This window comes from Apis mellifera, linkage group LG8 (assembly GCF_003254395.2).
Source record: "Apis mellifera strain DH4 linkage group LG8, Amel_HAv3.1, whole genome shotgun sequence".
Lineage (NCBI taxonomy): Eukaryota > Metazoa > Arthropoda > Insecta > Hymenoptera > Apidae > Apis > Apis mellifera.
This window is the reverse complement of record NC_037645.1, coordinates 1290879-1316344: the sequence shown is the minus strand read 5'-3', so window position 1 is coordinate 1316344 and position 25466 is coordinate 1290879. Positions and strand designations below refer to the sequence as shown.

Below are 25466 nucleotides of genomic sequence, written 5' to 3'. Positions count from 1 at the left end.
TGAACATCTCGAAAAAGAATCGAAAACTTGATGAAACGAAATCTAGGCTAAAATTTATTGAAATCACGAATCGGATACGTAATACAAATGAAGGATCGATATATTTTTAAGAAAATTTTCCTTTTTATTAAAATATATCAGTCGATTCATTTTGTAGAAAACGAAAATAAAATTATTTTGGGAAAATTTATTTTTTGAAAAATTATTTTTTTGAAAAATTTAAGAAATTAAATAATTAAAAATTTATAAAGTTTTATTTTACTATTACGATATTTTATTTCGCAGTATTCGCGAATTAAATCAAAGGGTATCCATTTTTCAAATCAAATTAATGGAATAATAATCGTCGTAGATAATTGTATTTTTTTTTTTTTTTTTTTTTTTTACATGAATATCGAATTTATTTGTTGATTATTATTTTCACTTTTTTCATTTGGTCATACATAATTAAGTATAAAATAATATGAATGTGTAATACGTTTTTTTTTTTCGCCAAAATAAAAAGAAGAAATTGTATTAAATTAAATTAGCAGTGTATAAGTATAATAGGCAGTATATCGAATTATTGTCTTTTTCAATGAATATTCGTCTGTTCAATGATATAAATGTCAAAGGTGGCCGGATGTCGCATTATTCTACATAATTATTTGCCCCGTTTGCCCTGTTTTTGTATTGTACAAAATGTATTTAAATTTTTATTTGAAATTCAAGTTCAAGGAATTATAATATATAAATAAATATTATAATAACAATATTACAATAAATTCAAATTTTATCGCAGTAAATGTTATATATCGTTCATCAAAAATATTCAAAATATAGATTTATTATAAATAAATAAATGATAAATTTTTATATCTTATATAAGTTCGAATCTCATTTGTTTGTGCACTCTTTAAATCAAACTTTATAAAAAGAAATTATAATATATGCTAGTATAAGCAAGTTATATGTTCATTAATGGCAGTTTAATTACCGTGATATTATATAGTTTTAATTGATAAATTATTCATAAAATGAACTTCAACGATCATATTAATGCTATTCCTCATATATATTCTATGACATAATGATTAAAATATTCCTCGTGGTTTTTCACTGTACAAATTACAATTACATAATACACTTATGCTCATGTAATAAAAGAAACATGATATTAATTAATATTGATAAAAGAATGATTAGACGAAACATATCATTATTTTCTTAATAATAATGTTTTATTTTAAACTACAAAATTACAAAGATTTTTTTATCAATATAGGAATTCGAAAATATATTATATATTTGTTATAATCACATTTCTTTAATAATATTATTCTAATCTATATATTTCTTAGATCTATGCATATCAGTACTAATCATCAATACTAAATACTAATATTAAATCTCTTTTATAAAAACTATATAAATATAAAGAAAGTTGCAATTGTAAAAAGTAAAGAACTACTTTACTTTTGTACTTTTTGTGACGCGTATAAGTACAAGAAAATTTGGTTAATTATAATACTACACGATCATTCTTCTTTATATCAAATAACATTTCATGTGTTTAATTAAAAAAAAATTTCCGTTCAAAAAATTTGAGTACATTTGTTTTAATTATATATTAATTACAAATTACTTAGCAAAAAAATATATATATATATATTATATATACTATTCAAGTTAAATATATAATCATAACTTGTGACACATTAATTAAACTTTGTTTTTTTTTTTTTTTTTTTTTTTTTAATACTAAATTTTTACAATCTTGATCTTAATTCTCCTATAGTAACTTCTATAGTGATATAAAAAAAAACACAATATATATTACTCTTAATATCAAAATATTTCAATATTTAGCAACACCAGTAAAACGTACTTTTTTCCCTTGGTCATCTAAAGTCTCCATTAAGCTCGAAGTAAAACTAAATTCTGAACTGCTTTCGTCATCGCGATCTCTAAAAAATACATTAGTATTTTTAGTTCGACTTTTTTATAATCTTAAATTATATGTTTCAATAACGTACAAAGTATCCAAACTTGTAAGACTGCCATTTAATTCCGGTATATTGGAAGAACCTTCAATCTTTAATAATTCTAAGAAAGAATTCATCGTTGCTATGTAAATTCCTTTTAATCCAGCCAGTCCTAAGTAACGAGGACTGGATAATTCGATTAAGATTCGTTCTGGATTCTTTGTTGACAAAGTATATGCCTCCTGATCGAGTTTTACGATTTCCACAGATGAAAAATGAATAATAAACAAATACGGTTTTCGAAAGGCTGGAATAAAAGTATAAATTACTTTTATTTATTATTTATGATATAAAATATGATTCTTATATTTTTAAACAATATTATGAACAATGTTTTTTACCAAAAGCAAAAGGTAAATGATTCCATGTTGGATCAATATTACGAGTTCTTTGGCCATTTTCATTTACAAACATTCCAAATTCATTATAGCAAAGCAAAAGCTCTACTTTTCCAGGTACAAGAGAAACATTTAAAACACAAACTGGAAAAATGCCTAATTTAGCTACTCCTGATAGCGCAGCTTTGACTGAACTATCGTCTTCTTCTGGAAATTCTGTAACATTACATAAATCGAAATATTAATTATATTGAATTGATTTATTAAACAATTCAATTAATTTTTATTATATACCATCGATACAATAATTTGTAAGATCGATTTGGAAAAATTTATTACATCCTACTATAAGAACATTTTGTGTAAATATAGCACAACTACATGGTTCAGATGTTTCAAGTTCACGAACTCCAATAAATTCTCCAGAACCTTCTTCAGTGTACCATTTAAGCAATCTATATTTATAACATAAAGTTTATATTATTACATATTATTATTAAGATTATTATATATATATATATATAAAATATTGAAGATTATAAATAAATTAAAAATACTTACATTACGTGAGAAGTTGTTGCTGCGCAAAGCATATCTCTTTCTAATTGATACAAATGGCAACTATCAGTACTAGTTAATATTGTCTTTGTATTAATTGCTGGTCTTGAGCATTCAGCCGCCACTGCATTACTTTTTAATTGTCTTAAACTACAAGATACTAATTGCCTATTTTCTCCAGCTATCATTAAAGCTATTCCCAAATGGGGATGTAAAGTTAATTGATGCACTCTCGTCACTCCACGAATTGCAGTAAGCGTTCGTGATTTAACACCACAGTACGAAAACAAACCTTCTTCAGCACCCAAGAGTAATACGTTCTCTTCAGTCAAATTTACAGCACAATTTAAATCCAACTAAAAAATATTTATATATTATAAATAAATCATATAAGTTTTGTTTAAAAATAGAAAAAGTTGCTTACTTGACTTTTTTCTAATCTTAACATAATTTCGTATTTTCTATTTTTATGAATATTATTTTGACTAGTAACAGATTTCAAGACTTTCATCCAATTTTTCTTATCAGTCTGACTTAAAGCCATTATATCTAAACGTGATGTCGGCCAACAAGTAGTCGATGAATTAGATTCTACTCTAAAGATAAATGGCATATCTGATTTTGCTGTTCCTATTACATCTGGATTGTGTACAGTATCTAATATAGTAAATCCATCTTTCTCGATCAAATCTAGACGATTTATTGGGGCCATTCCAGAAGACGGTTGGTGCTCATAAATGCATAAACATGTCCCATCTAATCTGAGATATTTTCTTTCCCAACAATTTCTTGAACGGTCTGGTACTTTCACCCAACTTTCCATTGGCATATTATTATTCTTATTCTGTGTCTCACATACATCCTATTTTCAAAGATAATCACAAATTATTATAAAATATAGAATTATATAATTAAAATAATAAATGTAATACCATGTCAGCTTTATCTGGTTGATCTATAGCTAACGTTTGAACACTTCCAGATAATGATAAACTTTCGTTACTATTTCTCCAATTTTTACCGAATTGCTTAACAAAACCTCTTGGTAAACCACAAGTTGCAGAAATAGTAACAGCGCATTTTAAGTGTGTCATTACTTTACATTCACTGCAAATGGCTGCTCGTTTTCCGAATTGGATAGATTCTAAACATGCAGAACACTTTCCAGCTCGCATTGGTAAACCAACTTCAAATCGATGTGGAATATGATGACCAATCCTTTGTGGCGATAAACGTTTAGATAATGAAGTGGTCGATGGTTCTGTAGTATAATTTATACTTTTAATATCCGGCGCTGTAGGAGACGAGGGTGCGGAGGCTGAAGAGTGCATAGTTTTCAATGCTAACAATTGATCGGTCAACGTTTTGACTTTGGCGCGTTCTTTCGCCAATTGATTTTCCAATTCACGATATCCAACCGGCATTCCAATACCATTAGGAGGTATATTCTCTTTTTGCTTAGTACCAAGTATTTTATCACACACTGTTTTCTTCTTCTTACTACACTCTTCTAATTTTAATTGCAAATAATCTATTAACTTTGTTTGTTGTTGTCTAGTGCTTTCTGCTTTCACTTCCCTTTCCTGATAAAATTGTCGCATTTCCTCTAAAATACTTTCCAATTCTGTAATTCTCATCCTAAGATCTTGACTTTGATCTATATTATTCTGCAAATCGTTCATTAATACAAAATTCGCCTCTTTCAGCTCGTGAACCTTTGTTAGATGTTGACTACTTTCTTCTTTGACTACTCTTGTTTCAGCTTTGGTGATTTCCAAAACTCGCTGTATTTCTGAAAGATCACATTCCAATTCTCCGCATTTATTTGATAACTCTTCGACTTGTGCGCTTAATTCTTGTACAAGTTTTTTATACTGATCCCTTTGAGCAATCAAACTATTTCTTTCAGTTTCTATATCACTCGTTTCTGATTCAAGTTTTTCAATATTTCGTTCTGCTTCCAATCTTAATGATTTTTCTTCATTTTGAGCAGAACGTGCTTCTCGAAGTTTCGCCTCGGTTGTTTCCAAATCTTTTTGTAATTTCATTTTATCTTGAATTAATATATTTTCTCGCGTTTCATGATCGCTCGTTAACCTTTCATAATCTGTGAGTTGTTCTTCAAGTACTGTGCACGTTTCTTTCAAAAGTTCAGTGTTCACTTCGTAACTTTTAATTTCTTGTTCTAATTTTTCTATTTTCAATTGTAATTCATGTTTTTCTTCATTGTGTCTTGTAATGCTTTGTGACAAACGCTTATTTTCTGCATTTAAATTATCCACCCGATCTTGGTTTAATCTTGCTTGTTTTCGCGCTGCATCCAATTCTCTGCGTAACGAAGAACTCGAAGATTGAAGTTCTTCTATTTGATGATTGATCTGAGTTAAAGCTTTTTGAGCAGAATCAGCTTGCATTTTATTTTTAGAAGATTCTTTCGTAATGTCATTTAATGATATTTTTGCGCTATCTAGCTCTTTAAGTAATTTTCTCGATTTCTCTTCTTCCTCTTTTACTTTATAATCTAATTTCTCAATTAATTTTTGCTTTTCTTCTTGTAAAGTTTTAATTTTTTCTTCTGCTTTCTTTGCTTCTCTTATTGCAATTCGTTTATCTAAATTTGCATCTGATAATTCTTTCTCTTTTTTCCATAAACTAATTTGTGCTTGCTTTGCAGTTTGACGTTCTCCATTCAAATTTTCTTTCATTGTTTGAATTTCTTGTTCTAGTTTTTCTATTTGCTCTTTTGAATGCATATCTATTTTTATTATATCATTCTTAGATATCATATCTGGACTTGGAGATATAGTTTCCATTTTAAGAGTAGCATTTTCTGCTTCTAATTTAGTAACACTCTGTTCCAAACGCCGTAATAATTCTTCTAAATTTCCAACTTTACGCAAATGTTCTTCTATAAACAAATAAAATGTTTTATTAGATATTATTTTATATTATATATTATATTATATATATGTTCTTATGTAAATATACCTTCTTTTTCAAGAGAATCTTGCAATCTTTTTTGTAAAGCAGCTTTATCTTGTGCAGCTTGTTCCAAATTTAGAGCATGGGCTTCACTCTGTTCCAAGTTCATCATAGTTTCATTTAAATCAGATTTTATTATCTTGAATCATATTTATAATATATATTCATTATAAATGAAAAAAAAATTTATAGAAATAAATAATTATATTGGATATAAAAATATATAAGTAATATTTACATACCTGTAATTGTTGTTTCAATTGTTCATTTTCAAATTTTGACATTTCTAGCTGTTCTTGCATTGTAGTAATTATTTGTTTCGATGCCATAGCATTATCCAATTGTTTTGATCTTTCTTGTAATTGTTTTTTTAAAGCTTCTATTTCTGTATCTCTAGCTGGTATTGTAGCTTGTATACTATGTAATTGTTCTTGACAATCCTTAAGTTCATTTTGAGCTAATTCTAAAGCAACATTCAATCTTGATTGACGACAATGATTAGAATCTTGTTCATTTCTAAGTTTAGTTTCCAAATCTGTATTTTTGGCTATTTCTAAATCTAATTTTGCTCTTAGCTCAGCTATCTGATTATGCGAACGTGTAGCTATTTCCTCCAATTTAGTTTCAACACCTTGAACACTTTGTCGACTACGTTCTCTTGTTTTAGCTAATGATTCTTTATATTGCATCTGATAAAATAAAAATTATTTTAATTTTTTGTTTATATAAAAATGTGTGATTTATAGTATATATTATTAACCTGAAATACTCTAAGTTTGTGTAATTCTGCATTTGCTGTCTGAAGTTCACATTCTGTTCTTTGCAATCTTGAACTCATTTCATTATTACTGGTGCATAATTCTGTAATTCTTACAGTTTGTGATTCAATATGTTTATTTAACTGTGTAATTTTTTCCTTCTCTGCATTTTCCCATTTGCGTTTAGCATCTTTTATTAAACTTAAAGCTTTAGTTTCTAAATCTCTTCTTTCTTGGCGTTCTAATTCTAACATAATAAGATATTTTATATATATATATATATATATATATATATATATTAAATTTTATTAATCAAAATTGTTAAAATATATATAAATATATAAATTTTAAAAATTTACAAGTAATAATAATAGTTATCATGGGCTAATTAAAAAAAATCCATGATCCCTTTGTTAATTGATATATATAAATTTAATAATATTCAATTATATAGATATTCATATAAAAATATAAAATAAAAATAAAGAGTATAAGAAAATACAAAATAACAATTTTAAAAAAAATAACAAATATACAAAATAAAAATTTTTACTGGCATTCATTTATTTTATGTTAAAATTTTTACATATAAATTGCAAATCACTTTACCTAATGTTCTTTTTATTCCACTCAATTCTGATCTTGTTGCAACTAATTCTCTTTCGAGTTGTTGCATTGTGTTATCAATGCGTTGCGACATTATTTATACAGACGCGTTATTCGAGAAAAAGCGCGAAATATTGCAATATATAAGTACATATGTTTTTTTTTGCCTGTAACATAACATACCATAATATATTCTCTATTTATTTCCTGCCACAAGTATAATAATTTGATTTGTAAGTATAATTATCTCCTAAATTATGTTATTTAAAAAATATTTCAAATAAAATTTTTATTGTTTTAAAGTAGAGATAATTTAATGTAAACAATTTTTATAGATAAATGCATAAAGGGTATATAAAGTCTTTCAAATTCATTTAAACAAAGATTTTTTGCACAAAATGCATAAAAATAAAAATATATCAATTAATAATACAATTGATCATTCCATATAAAAACATTTAATTATCGTTAAAACATTTGCAGTAAAAAATAGATTAAGAAATATCTAATTTTATAAAAACTAAAGAATTTAAAGTTTTTTTTTTTTAGATATAAAAAATTCATTTATAATTATTTATTTATAAATAAATAATCTTTAATAATATTTACTTTACGTTTGCTATAGGATTTGGTCAAAGTATTATTTAACAGTAACTAATATATTCATTTTATTTTAACTAAAATTAATATATAAAAATACAAATATAAATCAAAAATACTTAGTTTAATCGACGATACAGATCAAACTTCTATTATGTGCATATTGCACAAGCATTAAACTTTACAAAATTCCTATGATTTATAACCTGCATGAATAAAATAACACAAATAATCATGATTTTATCAAGTATACAATCATTTTCGATTATATAACAACGTCTTTGTACCATTGTTCATCAGAAAAATAATATATTTAAAAGTATATATTTTGTTTTAACACTATCACACTTATAACGGTTGTACACCAAACTCCATATTTGTAATTCAAAATTGTATTCAATGTTGAGAAATGATAATTCACAACAGATGGCACTATAATTATGGAATGTAATGCCATCTAGAATCGTAAGCAAAAAGTATTTGTTCATCTAATACGATTATTTATCTATGATATAATCATAGATAAATAAATTCATTATCTTATAAAATTTGATATCTCTTATAAAATGCTATTAAAAATAATTCTTCAAATATAATAATTAATAATTTAATAATTTTTACATTTCAATTTATGTATTTAAAAATTTAATAATAATAAATATAATGATTAAATAAAAAGATCACTATTTCAATAATACATAAATTCTAAATATGGAATTATTTATAAAATAGTAGTAATATAAAATAATCGATTTATATCATATCTCTTTCAATCGTAAAAATATAAAAAAATTGGATAATGGAAAATTGCTTATTTCATATGTCTAATGTATATTTAATATATATATATATATAATATCTTTTTTACATATCTTAATATATTTTATATTTTTATTTTTCAGAAAACAATAATGTTAATTAGATAATGAAGTCGTTTTTCTTAACAAAAAAAAAAAGAATAAAGACAGAACAAAATTATGGAATTAATAAATGTGGAATAATATAAATCTGCCATCTCTTGAATGATAAGAAAAAAGAACATACAAAATATTTTTCAAAGGTAAGATAAGATAAAATAAGAAATAAGAATTAGCACCATCTCTTGAGTGATTTTATAAAAATGTTTTCTATTATTTTATATTCTATTTCTATTATTTATTAAAATAGATTACATTATATATCTATTTTATTTGTGGCACTGTAAAAATTCTCCAATTTATTACCATATTTCTATCCTTCTTCTGTCCTTCTTCTTACATTATACTAAGTATTAAAAATATTTAAAATATTTTTAACGCTTAGCACCATGAGAATGAGATGATATTATCTACTTGAGCGTACTATATAGTATATGAAATGGCGAATAGATGGCATAGCATCATCGCATCGTATCATTTTATCAAGTAATGTGTTTCTTTGTTAATCTTAATGGTTTCCTCTCTATTGTTCATATCTCAATGATATCTCGCATAGGTTCAAGTGTTACCAGATCAAGACTATAATGGAAAAAAATCAAATATTAGTGCGAAAGAGAGTGACATTGTCACTACTTGTCACTCGTACTTAGAGTGATAGAAAATCAGAATATAGCAAATTCCTCTCGCGAGGGAATTTTTCTTACAACGCAAAAGCGTAGTGATTTTCTTGACAACCCTGGTAAAATATATATCTTATCTATGTTTAAATACAATTTTTTCTTTATTAGTTATGTAAATTTGTTGCTTTTATTTAATATTATAGATTATTTTAATATCAATATTAATATAATTAGTATCATTAATAAATAACTATACATACATATATAATATATATTATTCTAATTATATTCATTGTAATATAATTTTTAAAAACAAATTTAAACTATAATCATTTTGTATTACACTATCAATATGGCGGTTTTCATAAGATAGTAAATAAAAGTAGTAGATTTTGTTAAGCTTTATAATAAATTTAATTCAAAAGTGTAAATATTTATTTTTTTTATATAATATTACTGTATGACCAAAATAGATGATAATTAAATTGTATGAAGTGAATATTTAATATTTGTGTATATTTTTTCTTAAAACTTATATTTATTTAATATTACTACACGTGTATCATATTTTGTAAAATATCATAAATTTAAATTCATAATATGTTTATATATATGTATTAAAATAAGAAATTATATTTAAGTTAATTTTATTAAATTTATTTTAAATTGTTTTTAAGATAATTTATAATAACATCTTTTATTATTTATTAATTTCCAAAAATTATTATTATAATTATTCCATAGTATTCATAATATAAGATTTGTTAAAATATTTTTTTGTAATATTTATATATTTGTTATTATAATTATAATTATTATTATTATTACTATTGTTATATCTTAATTTATTATATATTTAAAATATAATTATTTATTTTAATAATACAAATATATGTAAGTACAAATATTCGTAAGAAATACAAAAAATACTTTACGAAATTTAAAATGTTTGTTTTGTTGTATTTATTATATTAAAAAATAAATTAATATTTATTTTTATATATTGCATATAACATATCATTTTTTCAGATTTTAATAAAATGCGTAAATAATTGATGTTTAATTTTAAAAATTGAAGCTGATAATATTTTTAAAAAATGTTGCGTCAACGTGAATTACCAAGGGATAGAGTACTTTTTCGAATATTAAAAAATAAAAGTCCAACCGTTAGCAACATATGTGAAAAATTGGTATTTATCAACGCATAAAAATTACATATTTTATTAATACTATTCTTAAAATATATATTCTTATAATATATATATATATTTTACATTATTATTAATTAATTTTTTTGATGATCTTCAAATGAAATTTGTAAATAGTAAGGTCTGTTTTATTTGTTTTATCATCTAATAAGGAAAAATAATATAAATATAATAAATTGTTATTTTAGAATTACAATGTGAAAAATGTTGTCTTGTTATCAGAAGATGAACTTTGTGAACTATGGCAACATGTGAAAACTATACTATTAAAAGCACAAAAGTTATATACTCAGGCATCAAATAATAAAGGCAAATATTTAAGAGTAAGATTATTTATATAAATGTTCTCTATGATTTTTTTATATTATACTATTATTATTATTATTATTATTATTATTATTATTATTGAATATATTATATTTATATCATAATTTTTCAGGAATTTAATGTTATGGTTAAATTGATACATACAATAACTTCAATGGCTCTTGAAACAATTGTACAACGAATGTTTGTACCCAATATTTTATTGCAAAATATAATGTTACTACATTCTGTTGTGTTAGTTAATATAAAGGATGAACAGGTTGATATTTAATCATCATATTTTATTTTCTTGATATATTTTAAAAAACTTTTTAATTTTAATATAATCTTGATTAATTTTAAAAAACTTTTTAAGATTAAGAATGAAATATCATATTTATTGGAAAAATGGTGGATGTTAAACATGATATGGAAAGAAAAAGTAATAATAAATGCATTGAAATATCTTATTCAAAGTTGCAAATCTTCACTGGTAATTAATAATATTCATATTTATATATCATATCATACATAGGTCAAGAAATAATTTTAAATTAATTATATTTTTAGCAACATGTAAAGCGTTTATATGAGATAAGATCTGCTATTACATTGCTAAAATGTGCAGAAGATGTACAAGAACTACTTAAACTTGTTCGAGAAAAAACTGTGATGTCACTAGAAGAAGGTCGAATGTTAATATTACATTTATTTACACTTGGTGAACAATATATATTGGTATAATATAATTACATATTCAGATATTAATATTTATCATATTTAGCATTAACACAATGTTATTTTAGGGAATACATAATAATATAAGAGTGGTATTACAAAATATTGGACATAATTATATTGCTGCATATGCAGATTTATATGTAATAGCATGGTTAAATGCAACTGAAAAATTAAAAAAATTTATTGTTGAAAATTGTTTATGTAATATTATTTTTCATTGCTTTCGGGCATATAGAGATTCTGCTGGAAGAGGAAAACTTGGTAAAAATCTACTGTCACTTCTTACTGCTATACATAACAATAAACAGCAAGTAGCTAGATCAATGATTCACAATCAATGTAAACCTTTGCTTTGGAAACATTTAAAGGTATTAAAAAAATAAATATATATATATATAAATTTTTTTATAAATAAATTAAGTTTTTATTATATAATATTATATTTTACAGGCACCTGGTTCTTTCATCAGATGTAATGCTGTAGAAATTCTTTTTGTAACAAATTCTGTACAATATACATATGCTTCAAAAGATAGAAATAAAATTTATCTTCAAAAATGTTATAAAATAATAACTGATCTTTTAAAAGATTCAGATTTTGAAGTGTGTAATGTTACTATGAATGTAAGTTAATTTATCTAAATTATTTTTAATTTTTTTAATTTTAAATATAAAATATATATATATACGTCTTGTGTATAATATTATTTATTTTAAAAATATATATTTTTAGGAACTATTTAAGATGTTAGAAAAATACTGGAATTTTGTACCAAGAAATATTATTCGAGATTGGTTAAATATTTTATTACATTATACAAAAAATGCTAATAATTCCAAAATAAGAGCAAATGTTTTTATTGGTTTAACAAGAATATTAATTAAAGAACGATCTCGTAGAATACTCATAGATTTTCTACCAAATTTTGCAAGCAGTATTTATGATGAAGATAAAACGGTATTAGAAGCATTAATTAAACTTCTTTGGCATATACAAAATCAACTTGAAATACCATTTTGGAATATAATACCTTTAACTTATGTTCTCGATCGTTTAGAGGTATACAATAATAAATAAAATTTTAACTATACTTACTATAATTTAATTATATTTATATTATTTATAAATTTAATTATATTATTTTTAGACTACTCAAGATACATTTTTATTACAAGAATTAATAAAATTAATTTGGTTACGTATATCATTAAATGGTACACATTGTGATAAAATAATAGATGAATTAGCATATATAGGTACAAATAATATAAATGCCATTAGAAGATTTTGTTTCCATTCTAAACTTGTTATAAGCTGGAATACATCCACCAAACTTATTGAGACTTTATTAATTATGATAAAAGAAGAAATTAAATGTTTGCCTCTAATGCAATTATTAAATAAAAATTGTAATAAAAAGATCAAAATTGATAATAAAAGAAGCAAATATATAAATGGTAATATGATGTATATATAATATATTAAGTTTAAAATTAATAATTATGTTTATTTTTACAGATTCTTTGGATAGTTGGAATAAAAACTTTGATAATTATAAAGATATACATATATATATTGATGTTATTGCTATGTTATTAATAGGAAATATTAAAAATACAAAGGAAGAAAAATTCTATAAAGAAGAGATGAATATTTTACGAGCAATTGCACATGCATTACCAGAATTTTTTAAGTATCTTAGAGTAAGTAAGAATAATTTATTTTTCAAAGATGGGAATATAAAGAAGATTTTTCTAATAATTTTTTAATTTTTTTTAGGAAACACCAATAAATGAATCAGTAATATTTTTATTTTCTTTAATTCCTCCGAGATTATTTTTCAATAAAATTGAAGTTATTGAAATGTTAGTACAACAATTATGTAATCCAAATACTCCTGATGATACTATTCTTTCAGTTATACATGTTCTCATGAAATGGAATAAAGGAGATACAATTTTATTTGCATTAACAAATATTTTTACAGAATCTTTAAATATAAGTTTAAATAATCAGGTATAAATATATATAATATTGTGTATATATATATATATATATAATGATAAAAAATAATATAATTAAATGTTTACAGCATGTTATTAATAATGCAGATGTATTTCAAATTAATGAAAAAGGTTTAGAATTAAGTTTACGAATTCTAAAACATTTATTACATGATGAATATCAATCAGTTTTAATGAATAAATATCATAAAGATATACTTAAATTTTGGAAAAACTTATATAGATTAAGAAGTTTTATAGAAAAAGAATTAAATAACGAGTGCAATATAAAAAGTCTGATATCCAAAGATATAATTGTGCAATTTTTTAAAGAATATATATCAATGATTTCAATATTATATAAGAAAGATATATTTGAAGCATCAGAACAATTCTCAGAAATTTTATTATGGATTAGAAGGTATGAAAATTAAATATATACATTTATTAATTTTTATGAAGTATTTTTATAATGAACATTTCCTTTATTATTAATACAGGACAATAATACCGCATATATCGCAGATAGATATAAATACTATAGAAAATCATCAAACTTGTATAAATATAATAAGAAGTACTTTTGACATATCAAATTATCTATTAGAAGAATACAATAGTACTTCAAAATTATGCTGTGATATTGTACTTTTATATTGTAGTTGTCTATCTTCAGCAATTGGTATAGTTTTTATGAATAATGCATTTGATGCTATAACAATGTTATTAGATTTTAGTAAAATGGCTTATAAAAAACAAGAACCAAGTTTATTAGAAATTATTGTACCAAATTTCGCATGTGTTATGATGGTTACATTAACCAAATATGATCAAGATAAATTATTTAAATATACGAATGTAAGTAATTAATTATTTAAAAAGATATATACTAAACTAACTAAATTATTAATTACAGAATTTGAAATTATTAAATGGGTTAACTGAAAAATATTTTACAATTATTAAAAATACTTTTGACAATCAAAGTTTATATCTTTCATATATAACTATTATGTTTAATGCTGCAATCAATAGTATAAGTACAGAAATAACACATATGTTACAATGCTCATGTATAACAGAAGAAAAAATTTTAATTACTCAATTCCCTTATTTAGCAAAAAAGATATTAAAAATTATTTTAAATAAAAGAAAATACCAAAAATTGAGCATACAAGTATTAACAAAAACAATAACAAATTATACGAAAGTAAATATATTTGCATTAATTTGTTTATTAAATATAATGTTATATTAAATATTAAAATCTATTACTTTAATTAAATTAATTTATATATCAAATATTTTTCAGATTGACATGCTTTCTGCTCTGATAGTAATATATAAAATACTTAAATCAACTGATAAAACAACTATTAATAGACTTAAAAACATGACATTAGCAGCCAAAGAGCATTACCAAAAGCAATCTTGTAATTCTTGTTTTGACAGGTATTATTAAATTTTGATTTTAAAAATAACAATAATATTAATCCTGAACATGAATAATACATTCATAGTGGTATGATTAAAAAAACTATTATTAATTTTATTTTTTCAGAAATATAAATGATGCAATGAATATAGTTATAAATGCAATATTGAAATAATAATATAACTATTTGCTGATCATATATAAATAATCATATTATTTATTTAATATGTGATGTTTTAACTATATATATATTTTTTTATATATATGTTAAATATTAAAATATTTCCTATTACTTTATTTTTTCATATTAAAAGGAGTATAAATATTTTTGTATAATATAAGAGAATATTTTCATACAAAAAAAGGAAAGTATAAAATTAATAGAATTAATATTTATAAATTTGGATAATTTTGGATATTGCATGTAATTAATAAAATATGAATGCATTTTTTGTACAAATATCTCACTTCCTTAAATATAAAAATTTTTTTATACATAAAACAGATAAAAATTATGAAATTATAATTGCCATTTGCTACATAATGTACAACATAGTATTTCTATATTCATTACATTTACTTAATAATTGTTACATGTTATTTAAGCAGAAAACGTTATATTTCTCATTTGTCTAACAGCAGCTACAAGTCTAGCATTACATCCTGAACTGCTGTTTTGATAATCTTCTGGTGATAGCCTTAATAAAAGAGACATATGTTGCAGATTTTCTGATAAACATAAACCAAGTTCTTCCAAAACATTACCAAGATAATCTACAATATTATACATATTAAAAAATAAAAATATTTTTTAATATTCAAGTTTTTTATAGAAAAAAAATATCATTTTATTAAAAACATACCTATATCAGTTGCAAGTTGTTTGCATGCTGCAGAATTTAATTGACAAATTCCTAATGTTTGATCTAGAAACATTTGACATGTTTCTTTAGTAATAATTTCTAATAAAATATCAGTAAATCCAGATTCAGTAGAACTTTGTGTATATTGTGGATCTGCAGCTTTTAAAGCTTGGGTAAGACTTGGATTTTCCCTAAGCAAAAATGGCTCTAAATGTTGTGGTAATGTCATTAAGTATTGTCCAACTTGTGTTATATATTCTTGAGGTGCAAAACTGTAATCAGGTAAATCTGCACTTAAATGAATCATTTTATTGGCTTCTGTTGACCATGCTGGTGCTTTTTGTACTAGTAACAATTGTGTAAATATAGGAGCAAAAATTACTTCATATGTTGCACGATGCAAATCAGAACATAGTTTATTAATAGATTTCATTATTGGATCCAGAATTGTTTCATCTATAAAAAGATTTAAATGAGTAATAATATTTTTTTTTTAAATTTTTATATTTTTATTACGAAATTTTTATAAATTTATTTATATTTTTTTTATATATTATTTATATATTACCTTTTTGAAAAGATGCAATTAAATTCTCCAATTCAGTTTGATTTGATGTATTTAAAAGTAATTTTTTATATTGAATAAAAACACTACAAGCTGTACTTTGAAGCTTATTGTTAGCTTCAATAATGTCAATCATCAATGATTTTTCAAATTGTTGAATATGTCCCAAAAGATCACCTATACATTAAAATTGGACCAATAGCTTTATTTAATTAATATTAAATTTATTATAAAAATAGTTAAAAATACCTATAGTCTGCATTAAAGTGAGGCACATTTGAAATAAATTCCAATCTTCATGTTTTACTTTTTTACGCTCTAATTGTCGTATAGCAGTTTGATATTTTTCAAGATATTTATTAAAATAACTCTGTAAAAGTAAACACTTTCTTAAAAAAACAAAAAACAGATATTTTATTTTAAAATGTTATTTATAAAATAACATACAATCAAAGATTTTAATAAACCAGGATAACCACAACCATCTGTAAAGAGTTTACATCTTTTATTGGCTTCATTTGCATATTCCATTATTCTTGAAATGCTAAGGGAAAGAATATTGATTGTATCACTTAAATCATCTTGTGCAGAACCCATAGATTGTAGCTGATGTTCAAGTTGAGCTGTTTCATAAATATTGTATTTTACAACATATGTAACATAAGGTGCATATATTGCTTGTGCCAATGATAACAGTTTTGAGTTTTGAAATTTTCCATGTGATGTTTCAATTACACCTTGTAAATTTACTGCAAAATGCTTTGTAATTTGTTTAAGTTCAAGTAACAAAGACAATTGCATAGCATTTGTATGTTGTTTTAAAAATGATTCTATACATTCTGGAATACCTGGATCCAAACTTTTCAAAAGATCAGCATATACATCAATTATGATATCAATTGAAGTATTTGGAAATACAAGATGACACCATTTTACCTTTATTAAAATCATATTATTTTAAAAAAATGATATTGCATACTTTAAAATAAAAGTTACCTGATCATTCCAAGTAGATAATAATTTATCATAATAAGTATGTAACCAATAAGAAATATTTTCATCTTGAGCTAATTCAATAGTACGACGCCATTCTTGTCCTAATGATACTTTCAAACAATTATGATAATATTTAAGAAGTTGTGGTAAACGTTCTATTTTATTAAAAATATCCACGTAAACTTTAGATTGTTCTAAAAATTTTAAGACAAAAATATTAAATACAAGTAATATAAAATAAAAAAGAATAAAATAAAATAAAAAAATAATATGATCAATATAATATACCTAAATTTGCAGCAGTAAATGCTTGAACTAATTTTGGACTAGCTATAGCTTCTAATCGATTTTTTAATCCTTCTAACTGTAATTTCTTATCCTCATAATCAATAACATTTACAAGCATAGCCAATGATTTTTGCATACTGAATAATTTATTTGCAATAGCTTCTACATCACCTGATTCAAATACCTGAAATATTAAAAATAATATAAAAATAAAATTTATAAGGATTCATTTGCTTTTAATACATGTTACATGTTATACCTCTTCAACATCATTAGCAAGTACACTCCAATTATCAGCTTCATGTAAGCCTTGTTTAGCAGTTTGTAAATCTGTTTTTATTCTATCTATTTTTTCTAATGTTGCCATTGATGAAGCAGTATCTTTTTCAACCTATTTAACAAATTTATTATAGTAATAACAGATATAAGATATATTATAAAAAAAAAGAATTAATCACAACCTTTTCTATTTCTTGTTTAACTGCAACCATTTTCTCTCTCAAAGCTAAAGCTTCTTGTTGTAAAAACTGTGTATCTCTTAAAACCCTTGGCAAACTTGAAAGAACAGATTGACTAGTCTCTTCTAAAGCACCATTAACTTGTTGCACATATAATTGTAACTTCATTACCAAAGATGAAACAAATGCCTATTAATATAATATTTTTGTTTAATTTTTTAAATAAAAAAATAGAAAGATGCAAAACATTAGGAAATATATAAAACATTTAAATCCAAATATTACAACAATTTCGTATTCGAATATTTATTTATATATGAAATCATGATTAAAAAATTTCTGGAATTTATTTTTTGTTTAATAATTATACTTTAATCTGCAACATAAAAGTAAAAAAGAATATCATTTTTAAAAAAGACAAAATATCATTGACCGCCAATGAAAGCAATCAGTTTAGTGACCGAAAGTACTAGTGCTGCTGGAAGTCAAAAACTGTGTTGAGAAAAGAAATAGAACCCGCGCAATTGAGATTACTATAATTATATGACTTACATCTTTATTTTCTTGTGCCTCGACAGATTTAAATGTTTTATTAATCCAATCTTTGACATCGAAAGTATCTTCGGAAAATGCAGATACATCCTGAAATCAACAATTTAAGGTTAGGAACGATTTGATCTTTTAATTGAGAATTTTTTTTTATAAAATACGGTAGTTTTTTTCCGTATATCAATAAAGATTCTGAACTAAATTTTATTTTCAGAATTTTTTAATAAACGCAAATCAACAATTAATGCAAAATAATTAAAAATTTACTGACTTTTTATTGCTTACCATGATAAATTTATGAACCGCGGTGAAATCTTAAATAGTTTTTTTTTTTTTTTAATTGAAAACTATAATATATAGAGTATTATTAATGACAATGTTTTTTAAAAATCAAATTTATTCTTTTATTCTTTTATTTTTGCCGCCGTATAGCATAGAAATACTTTTGCTTACGTTCACTTTACTATTGCTTTACGTGCTGGTTTTGTGACGCTGAAACTAGATTATTATCGAACTTGATTACGAAAAATTAAAGTATTCAATTATCAAATATTAATTATCAAATATTTTTATATATCTCGAAAAAAACAAGTTTGCAATACGTATGATTGTCGGACAGATCGATCGTAGAATATCTAATATTTTATATATCAGTAATAGTTCACAGTTCTAGGTTAACGAATTCAGTTTACTCAATGTGAAAATGTGCAAATTTTTAAAAATATCAATTTTGATATGCGATACGTTATGTGCCAATATAACAATAAAATAAGAAAAATAAAAATAAAATGAGTGTTTTTTTTGTAATTATTGTGATAAAACGACTTGTGTATCTCAAATTCCAGAGGAAATACTATAACGGAAAAGTCATTCTGGAAGATGCTGTTCATCCCTTACAATGATCAGTTTGGTTTGATTGTAACACAGGCTACTTGGATTTCGACAAACCATTTATCAGAAGATCATAAATTGAAGAGGATAAGGGAGGGAAAATAGAAAACAGCATGTTATCGGCCATTTCCGGGCCCTTTGTTAATCGCCACGCCTCCGAAACTGCGTTTGCGCGTAACAATTTGCGCAACAGTTGGAAATTGGAATTTTGCCTCGAAATAACCTTAATTTCGACAAAAATAAGAATTGGCTAAAGAGTACTATAATCATTTAAGTCTTTTTTTTTTTTACAAATGTTGAATACATCGTCTAATTGGACGAAAGCCTATTTTTTTTACGTTATATTATACGTTATATATTTATTTTTTTTTTTATGTTGTAGGAATTCACATGATATATTCCATATCTTACATATCTATATATATATATATTCATCTTATAAATAATATTCTTACATTTTTTCTTATCATATATTCGAAATATTATCTTGAAGTTTTAAGTTCACATGCTTAACAAGAAAATTATTCTTTTGCATAAAGTTGAACTTTATTACGGTCGACAATCAGACCCAATCAGTAGAGTATATTAGAAGCGTATGCATTTAATGTCGCGTATAAAGTGCGTCGATCAGAAGTCCAATTTTGTAATCTTGCTGTGCATATGAATGCGTGCCGCTGATAAATTGTTTTTCAATTAGATTGTTAGACTGAGACTTTTTAAAAAAACACGTTTTAATGTATCATAAACAAACGAAAGCAATTCATCTTTTACGATATTCATTTGTTTTTATGTATGTAATATTAATATTAAAAAACAGACATTAATTAGAATAATTTATTTTATTAGTATAATTTAATAATTTGTATTGGTTTGATAATTTTGTTATAATGCTATTTCTTATAAATTTAATTCTCAATGCTAATATTTGATATAAATTAATGCAAAATCAAAAATACAATGTCATTTTTATAAATTGAAAAATTTTATAGAGTCTTCATTCTTATACAGAAAGACTATTGTAAGTAGTAGTTATTATTTGATACCAGGATGATTATACGATGTAGAAAGATAAAAAGATGTCCTCGACCTTGAAATATCAATCAATTCCAAGCTTTTATTTCTTAACAGCACGGGATTGGTTAAATATTCTCCATGATATCAATTTCCAAATGTTTCTGATTAAAAAGATTTCCCAAAAAGCAAGTTCCCGGTAAGTTGATAGAGGTAATCGATTTTCTTGTTTCTTTTTTTTTAATCTTCATTAAGCACTATTTCTTTAATGCACTGCTAATTGAAGCTTGAAAAAGTAGTTATCAATGCGCGATAACGAGAGTGAACGGATTCATTTAATTTCTATTTTTGTATAAAAATTCAAAAAATATTTATTTAAATTACGCATTGTTTAATTATGCAATAAACAATATATTGATTTATTATGACTGTGTGGCACAGAAAATCTCTTATTGATAGAAATGTAACAATTAATCAAAGGAATGCGATGCAAGAAAAGCCACACTGACAATTTGAAATGTCCCTGTGACACACAGTTGAACGTCAAGAGCATTTGGTATCAGCCTTTGGTATAGTGCTCGTGTTACATCTGGCTGCGATACATTACATTGGACCAGCCAATTTTTAATTCTGATTTCTAGATCATATATATATATATTATATATATATATATATATGTGTATATATATATACATAGACACATACATATATATATTATGCTTCGATTCTTCAAGCTTTTATTCTTGTTAACATGCTCGATAATTTACTTAAAAAAAATTACTTACTCCTTAGACAATTACTCACAAAATTCAGAGCGAGTATTTGTATTTAGAGTAAAAGACTCTCGATGCACGAATTTTGTAAGTGATACTGCTTGCAAAATAATTCCTTTCCAAAGCACTCTTATACGTGTGGCACTATATTTAAAAGATCTTCATTTTGCTTTTGCTCTTTCAAAAATTTATCTTTTTAAACATTCTAGGATCAATTATAATTTTGCATTCGAATATCTAACTCAAAACTTCGAAAGAAGACCAATAGTTTTGTCTCGTATTTTGCAAAGTAAATGTAAATATTTCCAGATTATTCATTCATCAAAATTAATAAGCTTTCTTCAATTTTGGTTACAATTGATTTCATTTGGAATTCTGTAATACTCATATTTTATTATATCTCATTTTTCTTTTATTATTTTACAACAAAAATAATCCATAATATTTTCATAGAAACATATTAAATGAAAAAAAATAAATATTTTCATCATTAAAACTCTAACTTGATGTTGGTAATATGTTTGGTCACATTCATGCTGGAGCGTAGGTTTATCTTGGGACGGAAGGATGAAATTATTCAACCGGTAACGGCAGAGACTGTACCGAGGCCACGCTACACTTCTGAGAAAATAAATTCTCCCGCGCTTCTTCAGTGCCTGTAGATTCGCATAGCCACTTCCTTCGTAAATTCTGTTCCTCGAAGATCGAGTTGATTCGAATAGCCATCCTTCCCTCTGGGGACCGTAAGGGGACGAGCCTCTCTACTGCGCAATTCGCGTTGCAGAAAAAAAACGTAGAGACGTTAAAAAAGATAAAAAGGAACGAGGCGAAGGGGATATCGAATTTTTTTGCGGCCCCTCCTCGCTTTGCGCCTATATTGATTTTTAGAAATTCCTCGCGAGACGGTCGAACGCGAACGTGGAAGAGTGAGTGAGCAAGCGAAACGAACTGGGCGAAGGTACGAAGAAAAGGAGGAAAGAAGAAAAGAAACGAAGCAGCCGGAAAAGAAACGCGGTCCTCGAGCCATCGTACGTTCTAGGGCGGTGCAGCGTTGTTTTATGAAACATTTTAATGGGCAATGTCCGATACAAACTAAGAACGTAATTAACTTGGGACTTATCAAACTACGAAACATCGCATGTTTTGTGTTTTCGCGAAATGTTTAAGTGCAATATTTGTCTGGGGATTCTAGCACGTTTTAACTCGAATCAAATATTTTTATTATCTTTCTGTAAGTTGATATTTTGAATATTCGTTATATATATATATATAATTCATTTTCATAAATATTTTTTTATATTTTTATAATTTCTCTCGATGTTTCGTTTTGAATTTACATTCAATTATTTTTATACGTAGATAAGATCACTTTTTTGAAAGAATTTTAACGAATATTTGATATATGTTGTGAAACGTTAATGAAAAATATTTGTACGTTACATGACATTTACATTTAATTACAAAATTTGAAATTTGAATGAAAAAAGATAGAAAATTTCATTTTAAATTATGAGTGAAATCGAAAAACTCATGAAACGATGAGGAAGAAAGTAATAGAAAATGTAAAATATCGCATTATTAATTGAATATATATATATATGAATATGATAACAAAAAATATATATATAAAGTAAAAACATTGTTTATAAGTGAAAAATTTAAATTTAAAAATTACGTCGAATGAAATGATGAAATATATGAAATAATGATATCAAAGAGATATATACGTACTTGAAAGTATTTATAAGATTCGTAAGGACATTTGTTTGTTTCTAACAGCGGGAAAATTCCCACCCGTATTAGACATAATGCGAGACGGCCCTGCTTACAGTCGAAAGCAATCGAAGGTAGTCGAAATCGTCCGAGGACAGTGGAAAATAGTGGGATGTTTCCCCTCTTTTGCTTTTGACCATCCCTCAGCCCCTACCATCGCGCGCATCCCTTCCTTTAGGCTCGATGTTTCTCTGTTTCTCTCATACTCGGCGGTTCTCTCAGTCGTTTCCTCCTCCCTCTCTGTCTCGCTCTTACTGGCTGTCTCCCTCTTTCTTTCCTTCCGTCTTTGTCTATCTCTGTCTCTCCTTCTTGCTCGTTCAGCTCGTTCTTAACGTCAAACCACTTAGGGCCGCGGACCTCGGCAGTCAGTCGATCTTTCCTAGCAGCAGCATTCCGGCATTTTCCACCTGATCGCGCGCGGGCGGTCCGGTAAACGCCATTTTGTTCGTCACGTCTCCTCGTTAGAGAGGATCCTCGTGCGTAAAACGTTTGTATGTGCCGCGCACCCTTCCACGCCCCGTGCAACACCTGCATTATCAAAAACAACAAGCGAAGGCGACGCACTTTGTAACACACGCGCTGTTGTTGTGTGGTGCCGGTGGTTTACTTTGTCTGTTCCGTCAATCGACAACGAATATAGAAACGGAAAAGGACGCCGGGTGTTGTTTTTCCGTTGACGAGACCCGCACGGAACGGAGTGCGTGACCCCGCGTGGTGTTTTCTCTCTTCTCTGCACGTTATTTTTCTCTTAATTACGTTAAGGGCAACGCAGCAAACTGATACATGAGAACGTGAGTACGCACTAAATACTTTCTCTATTCACGTGTATCTCAACTGTCTTTCCGTCTATCACACGCTCAAACGTTAGATCTTGTTTTTTCCTGCCTGCATGGCATCGTCTGCCATGTTAGACCGGCGTCTCTTTCTCTTTCTCCCTCCTTTTTCTATCCCTCTCTTTTTACTCTCTCCCTTCTTGCGCCGTCCCCCTTCCTCGTGCTGCGTGTAAACGCGCTTTCTCCCACTCTTCGCGTCTCGACAGAAGCGTCGACATGAATTTTCCGATTGCAAATTTTAATGTTAATACAATGACGATAATGATGACGATGTCGATGACAGTCATAGTGTCGTTAAGAAACGACTACGACGCCGCCTGTCAACCAATCTCACGCCTTCATTGACGCGTTGTTCCTATATTTTTACTGTTTGTATAATTCGTGTGTATATGTGTTACGAACATTTATACAATTGAACAGAGAACGAAAGAGGGAAAATAAACAGAGAAGTGGTGAGAGGGGGAGAAAGAGTGAGAGAGGGAAGAAGAGGAGAAGAAAAAGGAGAAAGAGACGAAACAAGCAAGCATTCGTAGGACAACGGTCGAGTTAAAACGAAACATTGTGCCCCCGAAATTCTACGCGAATGAACATGGACGATTTCTTCGATGTTTTTGTCTGTTTTCGAAGTGATACTTTTCGCGGAAGCCGTGCTTGCTTTTCAGAACAAACATAACCTTAAACGATTGGAGAATGAATATATACACATATATATATCCCAAGCAGTGTATATTATTACCTTCGAAGCATAGGCGCGGTTCTTGACACTTGGATTTGTTTCCGACGATTCAGCACGTGCACGCGCGTTCGATGCTCCAAGATAGCGCGTCAAAGTGTAACCAATCAAAATAACTGGAGTTTTGTTTATTTTGTGTGTTGGTACAAAAGCGCGGGAAGCAGAAGTTGAGTTTAGGCCGCGAAATACAAGATTTTTACACGTGCTCAAAAAATATTTCGTGTTTCTGAATATAAATTGCGTCTTTAAATTGTGAAATTTTAAATCAGAATGATTTCAACGTGACTCATCATTACGAATCAGATTATTTTCTATGAATACAGTCGCACAGTAGTCGAGGACGATTAATTCTATGCTTATCATCACACGGAAATTTTTCGTTCTCGGAAAATTTCTAATCAGTTTTGTCATTTTTGCAAATCAATTTACGAACTACTGTTTCAATTTTTATAATAGTATATGATACGATGTTATGCATATTTTTCATTCACTTTTCTTATTCTTTTTTTTCTTCCTTGTGACGTAGATTGTCTAATACCATTACACCTTATATTCTTGCAAAATGTGATAGAATATTAAATATTTTTTACACGAACAATTATGTGCTCTACTTATCTGAAATATTGCTTACGATCG

At 25.9% G+C, this 25466-nt stretch overlaps 4 protein-coding genes and 1 long non-coding RNA gene across 13 annotated transcripts in view; 2 read left to right on the top strand and 3 right to left on the bottom strand.

Moving 5' to 3' along the window:
* Positions 1 to 1704: 1704 nt before the first annotated feature.
* On the bottom strand, positions 1705 to 8206 carry LOC551513 (citron Rho-interacting kinase). Of its 3 annotated transcripts, XM_623907.6 has the most exons (13): positions 7986 to 8206; positions 7270 to 7433; positions 6663 to 6907; positions 6145 to 6591; positions 5909 to 6041; positions 3853 to 5828; positions 3345 to 3782; positions 2924 to 3276; positions 2657 to 2817; positions 2366 to 2578; positions 2016 to 2271; positions 1868 to 1946; positions 1705 to 1783 (listed from the first exon to the last, which is right to left on the bottom strand). In XM_623907.6, the coding sequence occupies exons 2-13, from the start codon at positions 7358 to 7360 to the stop codon at positions 1772 to 1774; spliced, it is 4404 nt and encodes a 1467-aa protein (XP_623910.4). In that variant the 5' UTR covers positions 7361 to 7433; positions 7986 to 8206; the 3' UTR covers positions 1705 to 1771. The 3 variants fall into 3 exon arrangements, with proteins under 3 accessions (XP_623910.4, XP_016769133.2, XP_006558258.2); XM_016913644.2 differs by having other exon boundaries at positions 1739 to 1946; XM_006558195.3 differs by having other exon boundaries at positions 1739 to 1946; positions 5909 to 5996.
* Positions 8207 to 8907: 701 nt separating this feature from the next.
* LOC100576754 lies at positions 8908 to 20531 on the top strand. Of its 6 annotated transcripts, none has more exons than XM_006558205.3 (18): positions 8908 to 8926; positions 9340 to 9522; positions 10433 to 10593; positions 10800 to 10934; positions 11051 to 11197; positions 11294 to 11410; positions 11488 to 11655; positions 11724 to 12026; positions 12109 to 12282; positions 12392 to 12718; positions 12807 to 13116; positions 13178 to 13362; positions 13439 to 13675; positions 13752 to 14083; positions 14163 to 14520; positions 14579 to 14872; positions 14975 to 15114; positions 19662 to 20531. In XM_006558205.3, exons 3-18 carry the CDS (start codon positions 10501 to 10503, stop codon positions 19810 to 19812), a joined length of 3471 nt encoding a protein of 1156 aa, XP_006558268.2. In that variant the 5' UTR covers positions 8908 to 8926; positions 9340 to 9522; positions 10433 to 10500; the 3' UTR covers positions 19813 to 20531. The 6 variants fall into 6 exon arrangements, with proteins under 6 accessions (XP_006558268.2, XP_006558267.2, XP_016769041.2 ...); XM_006558204.3 differs by lacking the exon at positions 8908 to 8926 and adding an exon at positions 9080 to 9269; XM_016913552.2 differs by lacking the exons at positions 8908 to 8926; positions 9340 to 9522 and adding an exon at positions 9750 to 9829 and having other exon boundaries at positions 10433 to 10727.
* Positions 15570 to 19163, bottom strand: LOC411239 (conserved oligomeric Golgi complex subunit 7). The gene is made up of 11 exons (XM_394713.7): positions 19102 to 19163; positions 18820 to 18909; positions 18271 to 18456; positions 18069 to 18200; positions 17810 to 17993; positions 17522 to 17715; positions 16973 to 17461; positions 16775 to 16895; positions 16529 to 16702; positions 15961 to 16416; positions 15570 to 15871 (listed from the first exon to the last, which is right to left on the bottom strand). The coding sequence occupies exons 1-11, from the start codon at positions 19102 to 19104 to the stop codon at positions 15699 to 15701; spliced, it is 2202 nt and encodes a 733-aa protein (XP_394713.3). The 5' UTR covers positions 19105 to 19163; the 3' UTR covers positions 15570 to 15698.
* Positions 19985 to 23362, bottom strand: LOC102655790. The gene is made up of 2 exons (XR_407758.3): positions 23223 to 23362; positions 19985 to 22255 (listed from the first exon to the last, which is right to left on the bottom strand). It is a non-coding gene; the product is annotated as an uncharacterized LOC102655790 (long non-coding RNA).
* LOC551432 (zinc finger and BTB domain-containing protein 20) overlaps positions 23310 to 25466 on the top strand; it is an 80111-nt gene continuing 77954 nt past the window's right edge. For both annotated transcript variants that reach the window (XM_026442485.1, XM_016913560.2), the window contains exon 1: positions 23310 to 24055. The gene's annotated coding sequence lies outside the window, so the exon portion shown is untranslated. The remainder of the gene's footprint in view (positions 24056 to 25466) is intronic.